This window comes from Salvia miltiorrhiza, chromosome 4, assembly GCF_028751815.1.
Source record: "Salvia miltiorrhiza cultivar Shanhuang (shh) chromosome 4, IMPLAD_Smil_shh, whole genome shotgun sequence".
Taxonomy (NCBI): Eukaryota; Viridiplantae; Streptophyta; class Magnoliopsida; order Lamiales; family Lamiaceae; genus Salvia; species Salvia miltiorrhiza.
In genome coordinates, this window is record NC_080390.1 from 17,260,873 (window position 1) to 17,283,814 (window position 22,942).

Here is a 22,942-nt window from a genome sequence, read left to right on the forward strand (position 1 = left end):
TTTAGATTGTAATTTCTGACGGCGGTGGGAAGCACAATAGCCGATGTGTTGGTGTCTCCGATGACGGGTCGGGTGAAATCTCCCATGTACTCCATATTTTGCGCTATCTCCTTCTTCTCCTCGTTTGTAATCTGCTCAGTGCTGAAATTAGCAGGGCTGGCCTGGGCTGCGCTGGCAGCGCTGAATTCGGCAGGAGTGCTGAACTCGTCTGAACAAACACTAACAAACGGATCAAACGCACTGGCGGGAAAGAAAAGTAAAAACAAAACGTAAAGTAAAGAAAGTAATTAAAAACTGAAAAGAAAAGTGACACAACTAAACGCCTAAAACCTTCCCCGGCAATGGCGCCAAAATTTGACTCAACCTAAACACTACTCTAGATTGACTCGCAAGAGTACGAGATCTATTGTAACGTGTAAGCTAACCCAAGTCGATCTCACAAGGAAAGTCTTAAAGGGCTTCTAATTGTATCACAGGAAAAACAGTAAAGAAATCAGTAAAGAGTTGGATTATTAACCTAAAACTTAGAATTAAAAACTTAAGCAAAAACCGAACTTAAAATTAAGCTATGCGAATTAAACTATTAAACCCTAGGCAAGATTTTAAAGAACTTAAATTAAACCTACTTATGAAATTAAATACTTGTAAATTTAAAGACTTCTAATCTAGACGTGAAACTAAAGTGCATAATTTAAATTGCATGATTAAAAAGAAAGCATAAACATAAACGAAAAGCATAAACATGATTAAACAGAAATAAATTGAATTTAAATACGAAATACCGTAAATGTCTTGAACGTGTAATTGTGTCACTCAATCACAATCCAAGAATAAAAACTAAATAAAACTAAATTGAAACCTAACTAGAACAATGTAAACTCGAAACTATGAAAGCACGAAGAAAGCAATTAAATCCTAAGCTTCGGATGCCAACAGATCGCAAAGATGGCGTCTAAAACTAGGGCAAGGGATTATTGTTACAATGAAAAGTATGGCCCTACTTATAGACTTCAAATCCCTATGGATCACCATGGAAGTTGCCATGCAAAGTAGAACTCTAAAGGCAATAGAATCGTGTAAGATAAGGCAACTCTCCAGCTGTGACGCGCGCTCTGGAAATAATCTCCACTCTGGCGGAAAACGCGGCTCTCGCCAGCGGAACGGATGTCACCAGGGGAACGGGTCACGCCAGAGGAATGGATAATTTCTCTGACCTCGCTAGAGAAATGAGTCGCCAGCGGAATGGGTCGCCAGCGGAATGATGATTTCTCTGCTATCGCCAGAGTATGCACAAAAACGTAATTCTTAGCCCAAATTCTCCAAAATTTGCACTCTTCATCTCGAAAACTTAAATCTCCTGCAAAGCATAAAATACACCATAAAACGCACCAATTTCCAGAAGATTTAACTTAAAATATGCACATGAAAACCCCAAAATTTAGAACAATTAGGCATAAATCACCCCACACATCGAAAGTCACCCCAACTAAAATGTTAGTTAGGGGCATCTCATTCCTACGGCCAATGTTTCCCACTCGTTGACAACGATCGCAAGCTAAATAGAACGAATGGGCATCCTTAAAGAGAGTTGGCCAATACAAACCGGATTGGAGCACTTTGTGGGCCGTCTTTTGGCCGCCAAAAATGGCCTCCACAATGAGCATCATGACACCACTGTAAGACGCATTGTTGCTCGTCGTTGGGAACACACCTTCTTATCACTTCGTCCTTTCCCAACTTGAACAAGTAGGGGTCCTCCCAATAGTATTTCCTGCAAAGAGACAGAAAACGCTTCCTCTCTTGGGAAGTGAGGTTAGGTCGGAGTTCTCCACAAGCAAGGTAATTAACAATGTCTGCAAACTAAGGGACCGAAGTCAATGAATATGCATGTTCAAATGGGAAAGACTCATGAATGGTAACATCGTTTGATTCAATCACATTATGCTCAAGTCTAGATAAATGGTCGGCCACAGAGTTTTCACTCCCCTTCCTATCCTTGATCTCAACATCAAATTCTTGCAACAACAAAATCCAACGAATAAGACGTGGTTTGGCCTGAGACTTGGTCAACAAATACCTAAGAGCGGCATGATCACTATGTACAATTACTTTAGAACCGATGATATAAGCACGAAATTTATCTAAAGCAAACACCACAACGAGCAACTCTTTTTCTGTAGTAGTGTAATTTACTTGTGCATTATTCAATGTCAAACTAGGGTAGTAAATCACACGCAACATCTTGTCAACACGTTGACAAAGCACTGCACTCACGGCGGAGTTAGATGCATCACACATAATTTCAAACGGGATTGACCAGTCGGGTGCAACCACAATTGTGGCCGTGCTCAACTTAAACTTTAACAATTCAAAAGCATGCATGCAAGAATCATTAAATTCAAAAGGCACATCTTGGGCAAGTAAACGGCATAAAGGTTGGCTAATCTTAGAAAAATCCTTAGTGAAACGCCGGTAAAACCCGGCATGACCGAGGAACCCTTCACATCAATAGGTGGCGGCAATTTTTGAATGACCTCTACTGTCGCAGCCCGAAATCCCGACACTAGTGATAGTGGGGTACGAGTATCGATACGACTATTTTTAAAAGAATAAAAGATAAGAAGAATAGGTCGAACATCAAGCGGAAGCTCGCATCAAAGAATGCTAAGGAAAATCATCATAAATGAACCCAAGGGTAAAATCGTCAACATCGTTATAACTTTTTAATTATCAGGAATTTCACAAACAAAAACAAAACAGGTATAGCTTATTTTTCATAAGGAAGAATAATACGCAGAGTATTGCAGCAAAAAGCGAACCGATTATATGTATGAAGACACATAACCGTGAGTATATTACTTGATTCATATTCAAAGTAACTCCACATCAAGACTTTATCAATAAAAAAAAATACGATAAAGTAAATACGTCATCTAACGATCCCCCACCAGCACCAGACCAATCTCACTCCTCGCTTAGCCTGCACATTTAGAAATACATGCAGGGCGTGAGTACATAATACTCAGTGGGCAAACGCCGAAAAACAAGAAAAGTGCTCTTAGAGCTATAAGTTTGAAGCTTGCCACATCTCAGCAATACACAGAAATAAGTTAATATAATTGAATCTGTGCATGCAGTTTTCATAATCAACATCATAAATAAGTGTCTGCAGACAAAGTAATCGACATATATGTACCGCATCTACAACTCATCATCATAATTAAGGTACTGAGAAGTAGGCCTCCCTCTCAAGTACCGTGACCGGCCGACCCGAAGACGGCTCGCAGTCACCTCTGTGCACAAAATCCCGCTTGTGGCAGGACCGAATTCGTCTCATCAGTAGAGGGTAACACACAAGCTCAACATAAAAAATTGGCAAGTCAAACAGTTCTCAAATATCATTTATCTCAAAACATTTGTTAATCTCATAACATCATCAAATCATTCTAGAAAGCTCGTATGATAAACATATACTCAAAATATTGCCCACCTGAAGACCTTACTCAAAAATCTCCCGTCAAAGCGGAGTTACTTACTTCCTTGCTCTGCTCGTGTCTTCAGGGATCATCGTCATCATATTCTATCTCATATTCTATCTTCTTACTCAACTCTATATAAACTCTTCACTCATCTCAAATCCTTAAGCTCAAGGATAGGTTTCAAGAAAATCATGGTTCTAAGTCTCGATTTATCTCTCATATAAGGCTCGTCTAATCTCATTCAACACATAGACAACACAATCACATAAGGCACATAAGAAAACACAATCAAACATTATCAAAACATGCCCTGTTTTTACACAGACTCAACTTCAAACTTTAACCTGTTCTGACTCCGACATCTCCTGGACTCGAGACTCATACCAAAAGAAAGGTCTTCCAGTCTAGTTTCATATAAAAAAAATAGAGTCAAAAACTCCAAGTATTGCAGGAGATATGACTGTTTTACTACAGTCTACGATATTCGGCAGGTTTGAGCAATCGAAAACTTGGATTTTTCAAAAATAGTAAATGTTTTCAAAATGGGCTCAAAATGGGCTCAAATTTGGTGGATCACACAGGAAGCTACTGAAAAGAATGACTCTTTCCCCTGCTCTCCGAAACTCTCGGTAGTAATGTGCAGTTTCAGTGTTCCATTTTATAAAAATAGTAAATGAAGTCCAAATGACTTGAAATTTTACCGGTGTGCTCAGAACTCATGTAGGGACTTTCTATAAAATTTTCAAAGCTTTTTGACATCGACAAACCGTCGATCACAGTAGGTCAGTAGGCCTACGAAAATTACCAAAATCTCATCTCAAACTCTTTAAATGCTCAACTCATCATTCCTTCAAAGAAAAAACTCATCAAAGCTCATTTTAAACACATATAACACTCAAAAACATTCAAGCACATTATAATACTCATCATACTCAAATTAACTCTCCTCTTTTACATTTTAATTCAAATCTCAAGGGAAACGTTTCAACGAACGCATCAATTCAATTCTCTTTTCATTCTCATGCTCAAAAATTACTCAAACACTCATGTATGACCTCTTACATCACACAACTCAAAAATTCACATAAACTAAATTAAGTCAAAATTTTACTTAGCCAATAAAAGACCCAATCAAACATACATAGACATTAATATTATGCTCAAAAACATATATCTTAAGCCAAATCACTTAATAGGCACATAGACAAGAAAATCCTAATTTATATTAAACTAAACTCTTTGACATTTTATAAACACACATGGATCTTTAATCTCATCATAGATCTACCAATTTTAACCCATTTATCTCACATATAATCCATCAATTTACAAATTAGAGCATAGATACACATATCCCTAATTTTATTAAACTAACTCATATCAAAATCATCAATTGACATCATATACTCAATTTACTCCATCAATCATCATCATATACATCTCATGAACTCATCTTCATCCTCAATTCATCATTTTAATCATTGACTCAAAAGTTCCCAATTTTGGTTAAACTAAACTCCATCAAACTTTCACATCTCAAGGCACATACTTCACAACACACATCAATCATCAACAAACATCATATAAATCTCATTTTTCACCCCAAATCAAGAACAGAAAAAGAAAAATTTCTGATGGGTTGAAGACCCATATTTTCGAAAACTTTAGAAAAAGGAAGGGGGTGATTTTCTTGCTTCAATCTTTCAAGAATACTCACATACAACATCATTCAAGCAAGATTTATGGAATGCATGATCACTTACCCAAATTTACACAAAAACTTCACACTTTCTCACTCTAGCTTGGAAGCCTTTCTTCAATGATCTTCTTGAATTCAAGTAGCTAGGATGTGTTTATGTAAGATTTAAGAGTGGATTGAGGTGTTTGGTATAATTTTTGGAAGCTCCGAAGGTTTCTACAATGGAGGAAAATGGAGGAAATATGAGAGATGAGGGAGAGAGTGAAGTGGTCAAAAATTTGGGGTGAAGGAGAGAGAGAAATTCTTTAGCAAGATATGAATTGATTTGGAAATCTTAGGAAAGATTTGTGATCTTAAAGGATATTTGGCATTAATGCCTTGATCTCTCTCTCTCTCTCTAATCTCTACACTCTCTTTCTAATCTCTACACTCTCAATCTCTACTCTCTCAATCAATCCACTTGGTAAATTGTGGTATTTAGTCACATGCTTGAGAAATTAAAATAATAGTGTGAGAAGGGTGATTAAATATTAATCACAATAATTATGATAATGTTACTCATTAATAAAATACCATAACATAATTATTCATGTGACCAAAATGAAATAATTATGGCACTAATATTAGTGCACTCACTCAATTATAATGTTCCTCTTCGTAGGAAAAAAACTAATTTAAAAAAATATTATGCTTGGAAAAAATTTCCATAAACCGTCATCATTCGATTTCTCGGTAAAAATAAACCGCACTTGCTTTGGAAACTTAATCAAAATTCCAAGTGCTAGAGTCTCAAATAAAAAAAAACATAATAACTTGCTCATAAAGACACAAGTAACGAAAATCACATAATCAATCAGTCACGTAAATTCACATAACATCACGTCAAAGCAGTCGGCAAATACAAACAACTAGACGTCTCTCAGACCGACTTTATTTATCAAGGTTTCTCACTCTTTCTTCCTCGACTCTATTTCCAACTCATTATTCCTATTTTCTTAATAGGACAGTCAAACTCTAATAATTCGGTATCCGGTAACTCTATTCCCGGTAGTTGGAAATAAAATAAAATCTCAGCTCAATTCAATCAGCATCTCTATCTCAACTCATTTCTCAAATCTCATCACTCTAATTCCATCATCGGTTTATTCACTCGTATCTCTATTTAAAAGACAATCTGTCTTATCTGGTCATAAAAATAAAAATCTCACATCTCGACATCTCAGTATTCTCAATAGTGTTAAGACACTATCCCACAACATAAGGAAAAGTACGGGGTGTTACATCTACCTTAGCCCTATCGACCTCTATACCATTTTTAGACACCACGTGGCCAAGTACAATGCCACTAGTCACCATGAAGTGACTTTTCTCCCAACTTAAGGTCAAACTACTAGTTATGCACCTTTGCAAAACCACATCAATTTTAGCCAAGCAATCACTAAAAGAGCAACCAAACACGGAAAAGTCATCCATAAAAATTTCAACGAAATCACCTATCACTTCCGCGAAGATCGACATCATGCACCGTTGGACCAAGCGAAGGTGCCAAAAGGAGTGGTGAATGTCGTCTTGTCTTCGTCCTCTGGTAGCTATTTGGTAGTAACCTGAAAGGCCATCAAGAAAACAATAAAAATTATGGCCGGCTAAATGATCGAGCATTTTTGGTGGCTGCATTCAACTTCCTGTAGTCGATGTACATGCGCCAACCCCTCACGGGGCGAGTTGGCACCAACTCTTGATCGTCATTCAGGATGACCGTGATCCCTCCTTTCTTCGGCACCACATGCACCAGACTTACCCACTCACTATCGGCGATGGGGTAGATGATCCCCTCCGCCAATAGCTTGAGTATTTCTTTGCACACCACCTCCATGAGAACAGGATTCAATCTCCTTTGGCCATCTCTCTTGGGCCTCGCTCCTTCCTCCAGGTGGATCCTATGCATGCAAGTGGCGGGGTGATGCGTCTTCGACTTTTGGGCCATTTGGCCCTATTTTTCTCTTTCTTTTGTTTTGCTTGAGTCCTCTAGGGGAGAAAACAGGTATTCAGGAGGAAGAAGGCTCAGTCAAGGGCATATGCACGAAATGTGGTCAGAATGGGCATTACCGGAACAAAACTATCCAAACTTCCAGAAGTGAAACTTATCAGGAAGAGAGCTCGGCGAAGTACCCCTCAGAACCATTCGAGGCGCGGGAATCTCCGAAGTGTACCACCTGGTGTGAGGCTAACCGAAGGAAGCAGTTGGTAAAGCCATAACAGCAGTCGCAGTCAGCACAGATGAGCTACATATGAACCAGGAAGAGAGCTCGATGAAGTACCCCTCAGAACCATTCGAGGCGCGGGAACGTTCGAAGTGTACCACCTGGTATGAGGCCAACCGAAGAAAGAAGCTAGTATGACCATTCCCGTCTACAGCAGTCAGCAGCTGGAGCTATATATGGAAAGACGTGTGGAGGAGATTGCTCGGAAGATTCTGGCGAATTCTAGCAATGGAAGGATCTGGAATAATGTGGAGTCAACCCCAAATCCGCTGGAGATCCATTATCTATCAAATCAAATCAAAGATCAAGCTAAATATGGAAGGAAATAATCTGCCAGATTTGGTCTGCCGGCTAGGGTTTACCGAACTGCTATATAAACCTCAGCATGTGTGGCTGGCAGAGAGCAGTTTTTTAGAGGAGAGTGATCCACGAGTTTTTCATTACTTACATAGTATTTTTAGTGGTTTTCTAGACTTAGATTTTAGTTAGTTCACCAAGAAATAATTTATTTTAGTTCTTTTACATTTTTCGCACCAAACGATTTAGTTGCTTTTCGTATTTCAATTTCGTTGTGACGAACAAAGCCAATGTTGTTGCCTTAGGTATTTTTATATTAAGTATTTCAAATTTCCTTTCATTCATGTGTTTATTTTATTTCACATTTACGTTTTTCAATATGTGTGAGTAGTCCCCTTGGTAAGGTTTAAGGGGTGGAAATAATTGTTGTCAATATGTAAACATTCGAGAGGCATTTGTTCTTTCGGTTGAGTCTCGTGGTTCCAGACGGATTTGTGCCAAACCATGGACAGTAGGGGCCTAACGGGTGATCTCCGTTCGGTAAAACGCTGTTCGTGTTAAGCAAAGGCCAGGGCATACCAGGGCGTGACAAACGGTATACCCACGACCGAGTAGCTGAGCAGCGTCAACAAAAGGCGTTGTAGATCCGGAAGGTGGGGAAAGGATTGATGGGATACACTGTCCTTCCTCAGTCTTGGGCTTCTCTAGAGACTATCCATCAACTGTGACGAGGCATAAAGCCATGGTTATCAAACGAGGAAAGCAATCTCGGCGCCGTAGCATGTCTATGACTGATCGGCTGACAAAGCCGGAAATAGTTGAGTCCAGGAGGCATGTGTCACTAAAAGCGCGGAGTTGGGGACCTCGAGAGAGAAGGTTGGTGAGGGTCATACTTGGTGAGTAACGGGTATGACTACTATCTAAGGAGGAGTGAAGCACTGCCTTGTGACCGGGGAATGTGTGACCTTCGGACCAAGTGATCGCAATGGACTCAACCATCCTAAGTGTGAAGTATAGCCTCTTGAAACGCCCCAATGTCTTTGGGCCACGCCTTGAGTCTATACGGATCATGGACGGATCATCAGTATGCCTATGACCGAAATAAATATTGACAACAGTTATGACCTAACCGTAAACCTTACCCCTTGTTATATTTGATCTTTGTTTAAGTTTACTTGTGCAGATAAACAGGTTGAGACCGTGACAACTCAATTTGTGCACCCGAAGAGTAAAGTAGTTCCTCACTCTCCGTGGGATCGACCCTATACTTGCTGCTAAGACTATTCTTTGGTTGCGAGCAATAGGAGCGTGTACTGTCCGTCTTGGGCATACACAAATAATTATTTTGATAACCGCGCGCCGAATGACGGGCGCGCGCGTCCCATCAAATTGGCGCCGTTGCCGGGGAGTGACGCGCAACAATTTTACTCTTCACTTTTCATCTTCCGCTTACTGTGAGACGCGGTACGGCGAGACGCAGGATGGCAACTGCTGCCCCGCAGACCATACGTCAGCTGGCATTCCCGGCTGACCTGAACTTGATGCCCAACCTGATCTAACTAATGTAGGGATGGGCAACGTCGAGCTCAAGACAATAAACAAGAGCGCTGACTGGGAGGCAACCCAGAATAAGGTCGTTGGTATGACCATTACTGCTTTAGTTTCATGTTTCTTTTATTTTTCTTGTGTTTTGTGTTTCTTGGAGGACTAACCATGTAGAAGAATTGAGCTGGACCCTAAGCATTGAAGATCAAAACCCACTTTGCGAAGCAAAGTGTGTAGGTGGGGCCGGTGGAGATACAGTAGGTGGTCAAGGGATTACCGCATCAGCTGTATGATTGGTGAGGGTCTGCCCGACTGGCAAGACCTTTGCATTTTGAGGGATTGGGAAATTCATTCGCCCACTCTCCACCACTCCATAGCTGCTACACATGATCTCAACGCCATACTGATGTCAAGGCAATTTTGTTGGACATTCGGGATGCATTCCATCGAGTCCTCACACTCCATGAATAAGTTTTCTCTCCCTAGTGTAGTCTTTGTTTTTCTTTTGAGTCTTGAGTTAGAGTCTGTCTGCACATGTTGTTGGTATTGGTGATTCATGCATGCTATTTGGTTTGACTGGTTTGTTGGTATGATGAGCATGATCACATGATAGCAGTAGAGAGCATACTGAATACTCCCACCTGTGAGATCTGAGCCAAAATTGCATTTATTTTCTGTGTGACTATGCTGCTTGGTAACCCTAGAACTTGTTAATGGATTTTAGGTAGTTGGTATAATTTACATGATTAGGGCAATTTCTTCAATCTAGAGCCCCAGAATTATTTCCTTGAGCTTTAAATGATAAACCTTTGCTAAACCACTTTGAGCCGAATTATCTCTTTTGTAAACCCTTGAATTGAAATGGATTAAAAGGTGTGACTTCCACACTATGCAAAAGATAAAGGGAAGTTTATTGCTCTAAGTGAAAAAGCATAACTTGAGAAAGGAAGGTCTGGGCACAAAAATGAAACAATAAATTTGCTTGAATTGAAGAAGTTAAATCAATCCCTGCTGAAAATAAAGGGAGAAAATGAAGTGGGTGTGCTAGTACTGAAGAAGATAGGTCGGTATGACTGGAACCAAGTTTTAAGCTACTTATCCAGAAATCCTTACCTCCACTCCGTATGCCCCACTACAACCTTTAAAAGACCCTTTGATGAATTATATCAATTTGAACACTTGCTATGAATCCGTGATCAAGCTTATAGGTGAGCTAATGCAGCATAGTATGAGAGTATATACTTAGCCATACACTTGAGTGTTTGAGAGAAACTGCTATCTCTGCATGTGATTTTTCTGCTCAATGGTTTGCGGTATGACATTACGGATGATGCATGCATGTTTGATCTGAACTGATAAATGTGCAGTTTCGTGTCTTGAGTCTTTATTTCTTTTATTTCCTCTCTTTTCGTTGGTGTCTTTTGTGAATCCATCTGCATACTTGAGGGCAAGTATGGTTTAAGTGTGTAGGTGTGATGCGTCTTCGACTTTTGGGCCATTTGGCCCTATTTTTCTCTTTCTTTTGTTTTGTTTGAGTCCTCTAGGGGAGAAAACAGGTATTCAGGAGGAAGAAGGCTCAGTCAAGGGCATATGCACGAAATGTGGTCAGAATGGGCATTACCGGAACAAAACTATCCAAACTTCCAGAAGTGAAACTTATCAGGAAGAGAGCTCGGCGAAGTACCCCTCAGAACCATTCGAGGCGCGGGAATCTCCGAAGTGTACCACCTGGTGTGAGGCTAACCGAAGGAAGCAGTTGGTAAAGCCATAACAGCAGTCGCAGTCAGCACAGATGAGCTACATATGAACCAGGAAGAGAGCTCGATGAAGTACCCCTCAGAACCATTTGAGGCGCGGGAACGTTCGAAGTGTACCACCTGGTATGAGGCCAACCGAAGAAAGAAGCTAGTATGACCATTCCCGTCTACAACAGTCAGCAGCTGGAGCTATATATGGAAAGACGTGTGGAGGAGATTGCCCGGAAGATTCTGGCGAATTCTAGCAATGGAAGGATCTGGAATAATGTGGAGTCAACCCCAAATCCGCTGGAGATCCATTATCTATCAAATCAAATCAAAGATCAAGCTAAATATGGAAGGAAATAATCTGCCAGATTTGGTCTGCCGGCTAGGGTTTACCGAACTGCTATATAAACCTCAACATGTGTGGCTGGCAGAGAGCAGTTTTTTAGAGGAGAGTGATCCACGAGTTTTTCATTACTTACATAGTATTTTTAGTGGTTTTCTAGACTTAGATTTTAGTTAGTTCACCAAGAAATAATTTATTTTAGTTCTTTTACATTTTTCGCACCAAACGATTTAGTTGCTTTTCGTATTTCAATTTCGTTGTGACGAACAAAGCCAAGGTTGTTGCCTTAGGTATTTTTATATTAAGTATTTCAAATTTCCTTTCATTCATGTGTTTATTTTATTTCACATTTACGTTTTTCAATATGTGTGAGTAGTCCCCTTGGAAAGGTTTAAGGGGTGGAAATAATTGTTGTCAATATGTAAACATTCAAGAGGCATTTGTTCTTTCGGTTGAGTCTCGTGGTTCCAGACGGATTTGTGCCAAACCATGGACAGTAGGGGCCTAACGGGTGATCTCCGTTCGGTAAAACGCTGTTCGTGTTAAGCAAAGGCCAGGGCATACCAGGGCGTGACAACCGGTATACCCACGACCGAGTAGCTGAGCAGCGTCAACAAAAGGCGTTGCAGATCCGGAAAGTGGGGAAAGGATTGATGGGATACACTGTCCTTCCTCAGTCTTGGGCTTCTCTAGAGACTATCCATCAACTGTGACGAGGCATAAAGCCATGGTTATCAAACGAGGAAAGCAATCTCGGCGCCGTAGCATGTCTATGACTGGTCGGCTGACAAAGTCGGAAATAGTTGAGTCCAGGAGGCATGTGTCACTAAAAGCGTGGAGTTGGGGACCTCGGGAGAGAAGGTTGGTGAGGGTCATACTTGGTGAGTAACGGGTATGACTACTATCTAAGGAGGAGTGAAGCACTGCCTTGTGACCGGGGAATGTGTGACCTTCGGACCAAGTGATCGCAATGGACTCAACCATCCTAAGTGTGAAGTATAGCCTCTTGAAACACCCCAATATCTTTGGGCCACGCCTTGAGTCTATACGGATCATGGACGGATCATCAGTATGCCTATGACCGAAATAAATATTGACAACAGTTATGACCTAACCGTAAACCTTACCCCTTGTTATATTTGATCTTTGTTTAAGTTTACTTGTGCAGATAAACAGGTTGAGACCGTGACAACTCAATTTGTGCACCCGAAGAGTAAAGTAGTTCCTCACTCTCCGTGGGATCGACCCTATACTTGCTGCTAAGACTATTCTTTGGTTGCGAGCAATAGGAGCGTGTACTGTCCGTCTTGGGCATACACAAATAATTATTTTGATAACCGCACGCCGGACGACGGGCGCGCGCGTCCCATCACGGGGCTAATGCCTTTATTATCGGCAAGACTCCATCCAAAAGTTGCCTTGTTCTTCCGCAGTAGTTTCATCAACGCCAACTCTTGCTCCTGAGTGAGCTCGGCAGATATGATCATTGGCTTTTTCTCCTCTCCTTCCATATATACGTACTTGAGGTTTTAGGGGAGCTCCTTGAGTTCCAACTTTTGCTTACTCTTCGTGGCATAATCAATCACCACGGCCTCATCGATGGGCAGTTTAGCCTTGCGGGCCCTCTCTCTTTCTTCGGCTTCACGGGCAAACTCCTCCATGTCTGCTGACCCTGCAAAAACCTCAACAACTTCTTGCTCCTGCACAAAGAACATCTCGGCCAAGCCATCAATAACATCAATGTAAGAACATTCATTAGTGAGTGAAGATGATGGCATGGCTCGATTATAATGCACGGAGAAAGACACTGACTCTCCTAACACGGTCATTTTAATGGTGCCATTTTTAACATCTATCAACGTGTTAGTAGTTGCCATGAATGGTCTTCCTAGCAGTAGAGTATGCTCCTTGCCATTTTCATGTACCTCTCCTATTTCTAACACAACAAAATCAACGGGCACAATCAAACCACTCACTCTAACAAGGATATCCTCGACTACCCCATGAGGATACCTCACAGACCTATCAGCTAATTGCAAACACATGCGAGTGGGTTTTAAATTTCCTAACTCGAGTTGTTTGAAAATAGAGTAAGGCATTAAATTGATTCCAGCCCCTAAATCTAACATCCCCGAGGCCTCCTTACCATTTCCCAAGGCAATGTTAATCACAAAACTACCTGGGTCTCGTTGCTTGGGCGACAAGGGCTGTTGCATTATGGAGTTTGCAACCTCGGACACCAAAATCTTCTCGTTGTCCTCGAACTTCCTCTTCTTCGAGGCCAACTCCTTGAAGAACTTCAAATATGCTGGTACGTTCCTAATCACATCTAGCAAAGGTAAGTTCACATTCACCTGCCAGCATGTTGTAGAAATCGGTGATTTGTTGGTCCAGCTTCTCATTCTTCAATCGGCTCGGGTAAGGGATCGGGGGTTTATATGGCTTGACAGCCTTGTGGAGCTTCACTTCGGACTCCTTCTCCTTCTCCTCCTCTCTTGGCTGCAGTGGCTCCTTTACTTGCTCTTCCATGCGGACTTCCTTGGGGGGTTCTTCCACAGGGGCTTCCACTTTGTTGTCCACCACTTTTCCACTGCGTAAAACAGTGACTGCTTGAGCTTGGTGGAGCTGCAATCCTTGGCCATGGAGCTTTCTTGGCTGTTGCATCTGGTTCAAGGTCCCAGAGAGCTGCCCAACGGTTGTCTCAAGACGCTTGATAGTGGCAGACTGAGACTCCATGCTCTGTTTGGTAATCTCCATAAATGACTGCATAGTATCCTCGAGAGACGGCTTTTGGGGTGCCACTACAACTACTTTTTGAAACTGTAGAGGTGCATTTTGGTGCTGCTGAGGGAAGGAGAACTGCTGTTGAGATGGGTAGAACTGCTGTTGAGATGGGTAGAACTGCTGCTGGTTCTGATACCCAAATTGCTGTGGAGGTCGGCGGAACTGATTGCCTTGGTTTGATCCCGACCTTTGACCAGGGGCTTGGTTCCTCCATCCCGAATTCTGCTGATTTCTCCAACCCGAATTAGAGCCTTGTTGCCCTTGAGTAAACATGGGCCTCTGTTCAAATTGAGGCCTCCCCGGATAGCAACGAACGCCCCCCCCCCCCCCCACACTTGATCCTTTGTTTGTCCTCAAGCAAAGTCACTACACCAAATGATAGTTCACAAGAAAACTTCCTCACCATTCACATCTCCAACCAATCTAAGTCTCTTTGCCATTACATTCCTCACAAGATGTTCATTGTTAAGATTTTATGAAGCAAGAACCACATGATACAATTAAATCCGATCAGACCCGATTCTCTGCTAGAGGTGAATTCCCTAATGTGATTGCCTTTATAATCAAATCCCATTTTCCTTGAAGATGATAAACAATCAAACCAAATCTAATTTTATACATCTTTCTTTTCAAGGAGATGTTATTCCATTCTCAATAGATGGGCCAACTTTCGTGAGATCAACACTTTTGGAGGTAATCCAAAATGTTCTCACGTGGTTTTCCATGATCATAACACTACCGTCAGAGGAGCAGAGACCCAGAGCTATAGAAAACTTCACAACAAACCAACATTCAAACTCAAAGGATAAGATCGTAGGCTATCACAATTAAAACACTCCCTCTAGCATCTACCGGACAAATCACGTCAAGAATAGCTCATAAGGGTGTTGCATTCAAAACATTAAACAACTTACATCAAGTGAGGAATATGCATAGCTTGAGAGACAAAGATAGCAACCAAGCCAAAACAATTCATGAAATTTACTTGTGAACAAATCATCAAAGTGTGCATTATTACTTGAAGCCAAGCAACAATCAAGATAAAGGAGGCCATTTTCCCCACACAAGAAAGCCCAAAATCACAACAAAAAGGCACCCATAGGATCAACAAACACCCCCCACACTTAAAATCTAGCACTGTCCTCAGTGCTCGCAAAAAGAGGGGTGAAAGAGAAAAACTTCCCTGAATATCGATCCAAGTGGCGAGCCCGTAGTTTTCCTCGATGTCTGCCTATCTCTCATCCATAGAACAAACAATCTCCAACGCACCAAACAACAAAAAAAGTAGAAACGTAAACCCGAACAAAACGAAAGGAAAACGAAAACAAGGGAAAGCAAGAAAAACATGGGTTGCCTCCCATGCAGTGCTAGTTTTTAAGTCGCCAGCCCGACTAAGAGGATCCCTTAACCGAATTCTGATTGAAGCGACAGCTGCTTAAGTGCCTGTGTAAACACATCATCTTGAATTGCAGCTGCGGGTCCTTCTAATGAGCACTCTATGCTCATATCATGAGATGGTCTTCTATCCACACATCCAACGAGATCGAGTGACACAACCTCATCAAGCTTCACTTCCAGTAGCAAGGCACACAGAAAGCCTTGCTCTATATCATCTTCCTCTTGCAGCTTATCTAGAAATTCCTGCTTAATGTCAGCATCATCCTGCAAGTTAGCAAGGAATTCCTCCACAATCTCGTCCTCCTCCTGTAACTTATAAAGAAAATCCTGCACAATACAGTCCTCATCCAAAACATCAAAAGTCTCAACGTAAGAGCAGTTTTGCAATAAGGGGGTACGAGTAAGAGATTTCTTATAAAAAACAGAGAAAGTTACAGACCTCCCTGCCCCCGCCATACTCAAATTTCCAGTACTCACGTCAATACGAGTATGGGTGGTGGCCATAAAAGGTCGGCCAAGTAAAACAAGATGCCCATTATCTCCTCTAATCCCTTTTCCCACATCAAGGACAGCAAAATCAGTCAAAACTCTAATCCCCCTCACAACAACCTCAACATCCTCAACAAGGCCCCGTGGGCTCCTAATAGAGCCGTCAGCTAGCTCTATCTTCATATTCGTGCATTTCAGCTCTTTATTACCCAATTTCTCAAAAATATCAAGCGGCATCAAATTGACTGCCGCGCCCAAATCAAGCATTCCAAAAACCTTTTCAACCCCACCTAAGCTAATATAAAAAATAAAGCTACCTGGATCTCCTTGCTTGGGTGGTGGTTGGTCTAGTGCAACAGTGACAGGTGGCAGTGGCTCGCTGGGGCATTGGGTAGCCTTGATTGCTTCCACTGTTTTGCTTCTCCATTTCCCCATGGTTATTGGGGCATTTTCCTTGACTACCGCCACGGCATGAGCTTGATGCGGTTGTTTGTCCTGGTTTGGGAACTTCCCAGTTGGCTGTTCTTGCTGCAGCTGATTCAAGGCTCCTGTTAGTTGCCCAACTGTAGTCTCGAGGCGCTTGATGGTAGCACTCTGAGCCTCCATCGCCTGTTTTCTAGCTTGCATGAAAGCTTGCATCTGATCTTCAAATAAGGGGCCTAGAGGTTGGTGCTGCTCAGGTGGGTAGAGCTGCTGCGGCTGCTGGAAATTCCCTTGTTGCATGGGGAACTGCTGCGGGGATAGGTAGAATTGCTACTAGTTTTGATAACCCATAGGCTGCTGGACTTGATAAAATTGAGAACTCTGCCCATGTCCTTGCATGTGACCTTGGTGTTGCCTACTCAAATACCCTTGTGCAGCAAATACTTCAACTCCTCCTTCATAGGTGCGCTCGCCCATTTTATGACACTCGTTGGTTCCATGGTCAGACTCGCCGCATATGCCAACAACTCTCGACATTAGGCTCACGGGTGCGAGGTGGTTCCACCCTACTCATCTTCAACTGCTGCATCTCTCTCGTAATTTTTGCCACCTGCTTCCGCAGCTCATACTGGGGTGCCACTGCACTGGCCTCAGCATTTCTTCCACGGACTGATTTCTGTTGTGAGCTCTCAGCTAGGGTCTTGAAAATCTCCTTAAGCTCGTCGGCGGTCTTCCTAGCGATGTTACCTCCTGCCGTGCTGTCCACCATGAATTGAGCAGTCTGTACCAGCCTGTCATAGAAAAATTGCATCAACATCACAGTGGTTAGTTGGTGCTGCGGGCACTGGCGGATGAGTTCTTGAAATCTCTCCCAAGCCTCATGAAAAGGTTCGTCCGCTCCTTGGATGAAGTTCATGATTTGAACTCTGATCTCCTGTGTCTTGTGACTCGGGTAGTACTTCAGCATGAACTTCTCACACGCCTCCCCCCAAGTGGTTATGGAGTTGGGCGACAGAGATAGCAGCCACGTCCTCGCCCGATCCTTAAGTGCATATGGGAGGCACTTAAGCTTTAGCAGCTCCTCTGTGAGGTCCAACAGCGGAAAAGTTTGCACTTGGGTGCAGAAGTCTCTGATAAACTGCAGGGCATCTTCATTCGGCAGCCCATAGAAGAGGGGGAGCAAACTTGAATCATTGGGCTTCAGGTTGTAATTCCTGACTGCAGTGGGGAGCACAATAGCTGAGTTCGTGGCCTCTATGATAGGCCGGGTAAAATCCCCCATGTACTGCAAATTTCTTCCTGCCATCTTCTCAACTCCAACGCTAGACAAAAGAGACTCGGTAGCCTCTCCTAGGCTTCAAGCACCTCACATGCACGGTGAGTGTTGTCAAGTAGAATGCCAAATTCCTGTTAAGACTTTAACTCCCTAGCAACACAACACTCAACAAAACAGATCAAACGCACCAGTGGGAGAAAGAAAATAACCAGCAAAAATAAAAATAAAATAAACACGGAAAAGAAAGTAGCACAACCAAACGCCTAAAGCCTTCCCCGGCAACGGCGCCAAAATTTGACTCAACCCAAAACACCTAAGGGATTGACTCGCAATCTTACGAGGTCGTCCTAGTGTACTAAGCTAACCCAAGTCATCTCTCAAGGAAGGCTAAACAGGGCTCTGATCATGCTACGCACAGAAAACGGGAAATAAACCTAAACACTCTAACCAGAAGGTTGGGTCTGACACTCTCTCTCCGATTAACTAATTCGTAATTAAAATAAAGCATATAAATTTATCTAGGCGAAAGATAGGAAGCAGGTAAAGAAAGCAATAAGACAACATAAAGAACTAGGGTTCTAATCTAACAATCTAGAAATCAATAATTAAACCCACAATCATAAAGCAACAATTATCTAGGCAAGAAAAATAAACAAGCATTCAAATCTATGGCAAACACTAATCATGATTTTTCCTAAGGAACATGTAAATGAAAAGTGACACAAATTCAACTGAGTATTACTCTAACAAATCAACCAACAATCTAACTATACTAACTAGGCAATAAGATTAACAAAGCATAAATCAATGCTAAATATCATTATCAAAACGTGTTCAATTATCTAGGAAAAGAGCAACCAAGAAAGCTTGTAGAATTCGATAAATCAATAGATAGAACTTACAATTGATTAAAGGAAACGACGAACTAGCGTAATCCGAGAGTTTCTAATGTGTTTCTCCCTACCAAAACTCTAAGAAAATACAATAAAAATGGAGCTGGAGGCTGGATGGGTCTAGAATTGGCTCCAAAACCCTAAAAAATGGGTTTTAAACCCTCAAAAACGTAACTGCCGACCGCGCAGACAGCCATGGCCGTCCGACGGCACCGCCGCCTATGCCTTTCGCAGACTGCAATGCGCAGCGTTTTTGTTTTGGTCCGTTCTCCCTCGTTTCAAGTCGGATTTTAGATCCGTTTTCGCCTACGAACTCGTATCGAGACGAAATTCGATTCTTCTTCAGACCATTCAACTAAATTCTGACTTTATTTTTGTCCACATATCAATCAATTTGAGCATAAAATCCTGAGATAACAAAATTAGCACAAAAGCTCAGATCAATAAACTCTTGAGTGAAAGAGACCAAAATAAAAGTCAATATAAGACGTAAACACCCACAAATTCATCACAAAATAGGGCTAAACACCCTCATCTAAGAAATCAAACCTTGGGGTTTGATAGCAGGGTAATTGCTTAGCAGGGTAATTGGTGTATATATATACATGAATTTTATTCATTTTTTTAATATAAATTTTAAATTTTAATTATAAATATATGAACTTAGTCATGTTTTAGTATTTAACAAGAATTTTAAATACTAGTTATAAATACATGATTTTAAATTTATTTAATTTTTTACTCGTTTTTTTATTTTTTTTTTCTCAAATGAAAATTGACTTCTAATGTCTGAATTTTAACATAATTGGCATCTGACGAGCTTGCAGAAGCTTCCGATGAGGAACCCATTGATGTTGGCTGTGAAATCCCCAAATTTTAATCAGCGAAATTCTGAATTTGACTTTTTGAATGACGAAATTGCCTTTCCAAAATCCTAAATCTTGAAGATGAAATTGGCTTTCTAAATTTGTGAAATTTGAAGATAAAATTTAATCGTTCACTTTTATATTTTAGTTTTGGGTTATTTTTCTGTAACAAAAAACGACGTCATCGTATCTCAGCGTTGAATTGTCCACGTCATGATTCAGGCATTCCAAATCAGCGTTAATTTACAAAAAATAAAAAACAAGTAAAAATTGAATAAGTTTAAAGTTCATGAATTTATAACTAGCATTTAAAGTTCATGTTAAATACCAAAACAGTGAGTAAATTTATGTATTTATAACTAATATTTAAAATTTATGTTAAATACCAAAAAGTGAATAAAGTTCATGTATTTATACACCAATTACCATTGATAGTATCCAAAAGATTAACATTTTATGATATGAATTAATGTCTAATATATACTTATTGACAAGAACAGTTTTATTTATTTATTTAAAGGGCGAAGGTGCATATTAGCCCCTGAACTACACCCCCTAAGAGCCTTTAGCCCCCCATACTCAATCAAATCGCGTTGACCGCCCTTAACTCCCGAAAGAAGGGTGCAAATAGGTCCACGAGTTAAACGGCCCCTAAACGTCGTCTCTTTTTTTTTTCAAGCGGGCCCGCCACTCCACTCACAGCCCCCCCTCTTCTTCTCCGGTAGGGTAGATAGCGCCGGCCGCCGCCGCGCTGACTTCCCTCTCTCTCTCCTATGCTCTCTCCCTCAAGCTGCCACACGACACACATACACACAAAATGGAAACGTACACCACTCATCCCCTTCCTGTAATACCCCGTTTCCTCGAGCTAAGTTTAGAATAATTTTGAACTTAGATTTAAGATGATTCACGCCGGATTGAGAAAAAGAATTTATTTTAATTCCAACAAAAATGATTATCATAAGCATTTGTAAATTTAGTAATTAAATTTATATGCATTGCATATTTATTTAATTAAGCATTCAAGCATTTCATGAGTTGAGCTTTAATTTTGTTTGGGCCTCAAGCTTTTAATTGCTTTCAAGAAAGAATGAAAGCCCAACCCATCATCCATCAAGCCCAACCCACCTTTGAATCCTTGATATTTTCTCCACCTCCACCGCCTCAATTTTCTCTCTCTTCAAATACATCCTCCCGCTGCTACACCCCAAATCATTCTCAACTCACACACTTCTCTCTCTCGTTCCAACACCGAAGAGAACTTCAAGAACAGTAGCAATCATAACTCTCTTGCAGCCCAACAGATCCAAACCAAGGTTTCACCTTTAACTCCCCTGCTGCTTTACTTCATTTTTTTCGATTTAGAAACCCATATTCATGTTCATGTTTTTGTGTGTTTATATGTATTTTTGCTGCATAAATTTTGAAAGAATAGATAAAGGCACAGCAGAGCTGGAAGGGGCAGAGCAGAGCTGAAAGGCAAAGCTGACCAGCAGAGCTGAAAGGCAGAGCTGACCGGCAGAGTTGACCAGCAGAGCTGAAGAGCAGAGCTGATCGGTAGAGCTGAAGAGCAGAGCTGGAGTGCAGAGCAGAGCGGGAGTGTAGAGCAGTGCTGGAAGGGCAGAGCATAGCTGGAGGGTAGAGCAGAGCTGAAGAGCAGAGCAGAGCTGGAAGGGGCAGAGCAGAGCTGGAAGGACAGAGCAGAGCTGACCAGCAGAGCTGAAAGGCAGAGCTGACCTAAAGAGCTGACCGGAAGAGCTGACTAGCAGAGCTGAAGAGCACAGCTGACCAGCAGAGCTGATCGGCAGAGCAGAGCTGAATGCCAGAGCTGACTAGAACGGAGTAGAGAACTTGTGCATTTTAAGTAAACACTTATATGCTTAAGTATGAAATGAGTCATACATTGCATCATGATTTAATTGGTTATTTATATTTCCAATTACAAAAGAAGGTCGAGTAAGAATATTGTTGGTGTTCTTAACTCAAGAGAAAATGTTTTCAATTATTTATTCATTAAATTTTGAAAACCCGGCTAAGTGAATCATAGAATGTTAAGCACTTTACCGTGCCTTGAGTTTAGATTTAAGAGACCTATTAAGAATAGATTTCTTGTAGGCTTTGAACGTCAGGAGGATTAACACTGCTATTCCGATTCAGAGATAAGTTAAACGATAGGCTTTGCCTAAACATGTGGGCTTATTTTCCAAATGTATGATTGAGCTAATGAGCTTAAATGTTTCATGAAATACAAATTGTTTATCCAATAAATATTTTTGTGCACTCTACCATGTTTAAGGCTCGCACAGTTAATCAATTGAGGTTCTCTTATGACCTAACACGTTGGTTGAGAATTGTGTACACTTGTTAGCTGACTCGGTGGGTTGATCTCCATCGGGCACTAACTAGAGGCGTTATAAGGGTGCTCGGCTGGATGTATTCCGGAGCATGAGAAATATGAGGCCTGTCTGGATAGCATCCCGAGGTCAAAGTAAACTTGTCTGGATTACGTCCTCAGTTCAAGTAAGCGGGAGACAGAGATCCGTCGGTGGCTAAAAGGTCCGGGATCACAGCGAGTAACAGAATAGAGTGTGACAATTGCGCGCAATTAAATATATACCTATATGAAATGTTTTAGCATGCTTAGAAGTTATTTCTCTTTAAAACCTTCTATGTCATGTCAGTATAATTGGATAAACTGTTCTTCAGATTATGAAATGTTTCAAAAGTTGCAGCCCACTAAGTACATTAGTACTTAGCCCAAAAATCATCAAATGTTTTTCAGGTTAACGGCTGGTGCTGACGGGGCGAGTTGAGGCTAGGGTTCAACTCCGTGTTTTGACTTCCGCTGTAGAACTAGTCAATCTATGTCTTTTGTTTCCTTAACTTAAGACTTGTATATTGTGACTCTAAACAATATCTTTTGTTGAGCCAAGACTTTTAATTCGCAAGTATTTCATTCCATAAATGTTTGTTATCTGTAGCATGACACTAAACTTGTGATCCTGAAGTTGTTATGTTTGTTGATTGATTCGTATCACTTGAATACCTGTCTTTCTTCATCCAAAGGGGATAAGCCCGATTGTTATCCCTTTTATTCGGATTTCACAAGGTTTTTTCCCTTGTTAATTTTAAATGATGAGTCATACCCCAGTCATAGTTATTGTTTCAAGAATCGGGGTGTGACACTTCCTCTGGCAGATGACAGTAGCAGGCGGAGCCAAACGTCGCTGCGTGCCCGACTCTGGTAGTTGCAGAGAGCCGCAACCCGTAACTCGTTCAACCGTTCATCTTCAATCATTACCGTCGTCCGTATCTCAGACGACCGCGCTGCCTAACCCCTCCCCTCCCGCCCCCCAACTCCACTCTTTGATCTGGGTATGGACGCCGCCCCACGCGGCACCATCTCCTTCCTCGGCGACGGTGGAGATGCCGCCGCTTCCCTCT

The 22,942-nt window shown here is 41.5% G+C and overlaps 1 protein-coding gene across 1 annotated transcript; it reads right to left on the reverse strand.

The window, feature by feature from the left end:
* Positions 1–12,898: 12,898 nt before the first annotated feature.
* LOC131023087 (uncharacterized) lies at positions 12,899–14,126 on the reverse strand. Its single transcript, XM_057952630.1, has 2 exons — positions 13,724–14,126; positions 12,899–13,677 (listed from the first exon to the last, which is right to left on the reverse strand). The coding sequence occupies exons 1-2, from the start codon at positions 14,124–14,126 to the stop codon at positions 12,899–12,901; spliced, it is 1,182 nt and encodes a 393-aa protein (XP_057808613.1).
* Between the last annotated feature and the right edge of the window lie 8,816 nt (positions 14,127–22,942).

What these genes read in the sequence shown, in the direction of transcription:
- LOC131023087 (XM_057952630.1), bottom strand. Translation starts at nt 14,126, where the DNA reads ATGGAGATTACCAAACAGAGCATGGAGTCTCAGTCTGCCACTATCAAG. An exon ending in TTTCTACAACATGCTGGCAG is followed by an intron (nt 13,678 to 13,723) that starts GTGAATGTGAAC and finishes GGAACGTACCAG; the next exon opens with CATATTTGAAGTTCTTCAAG.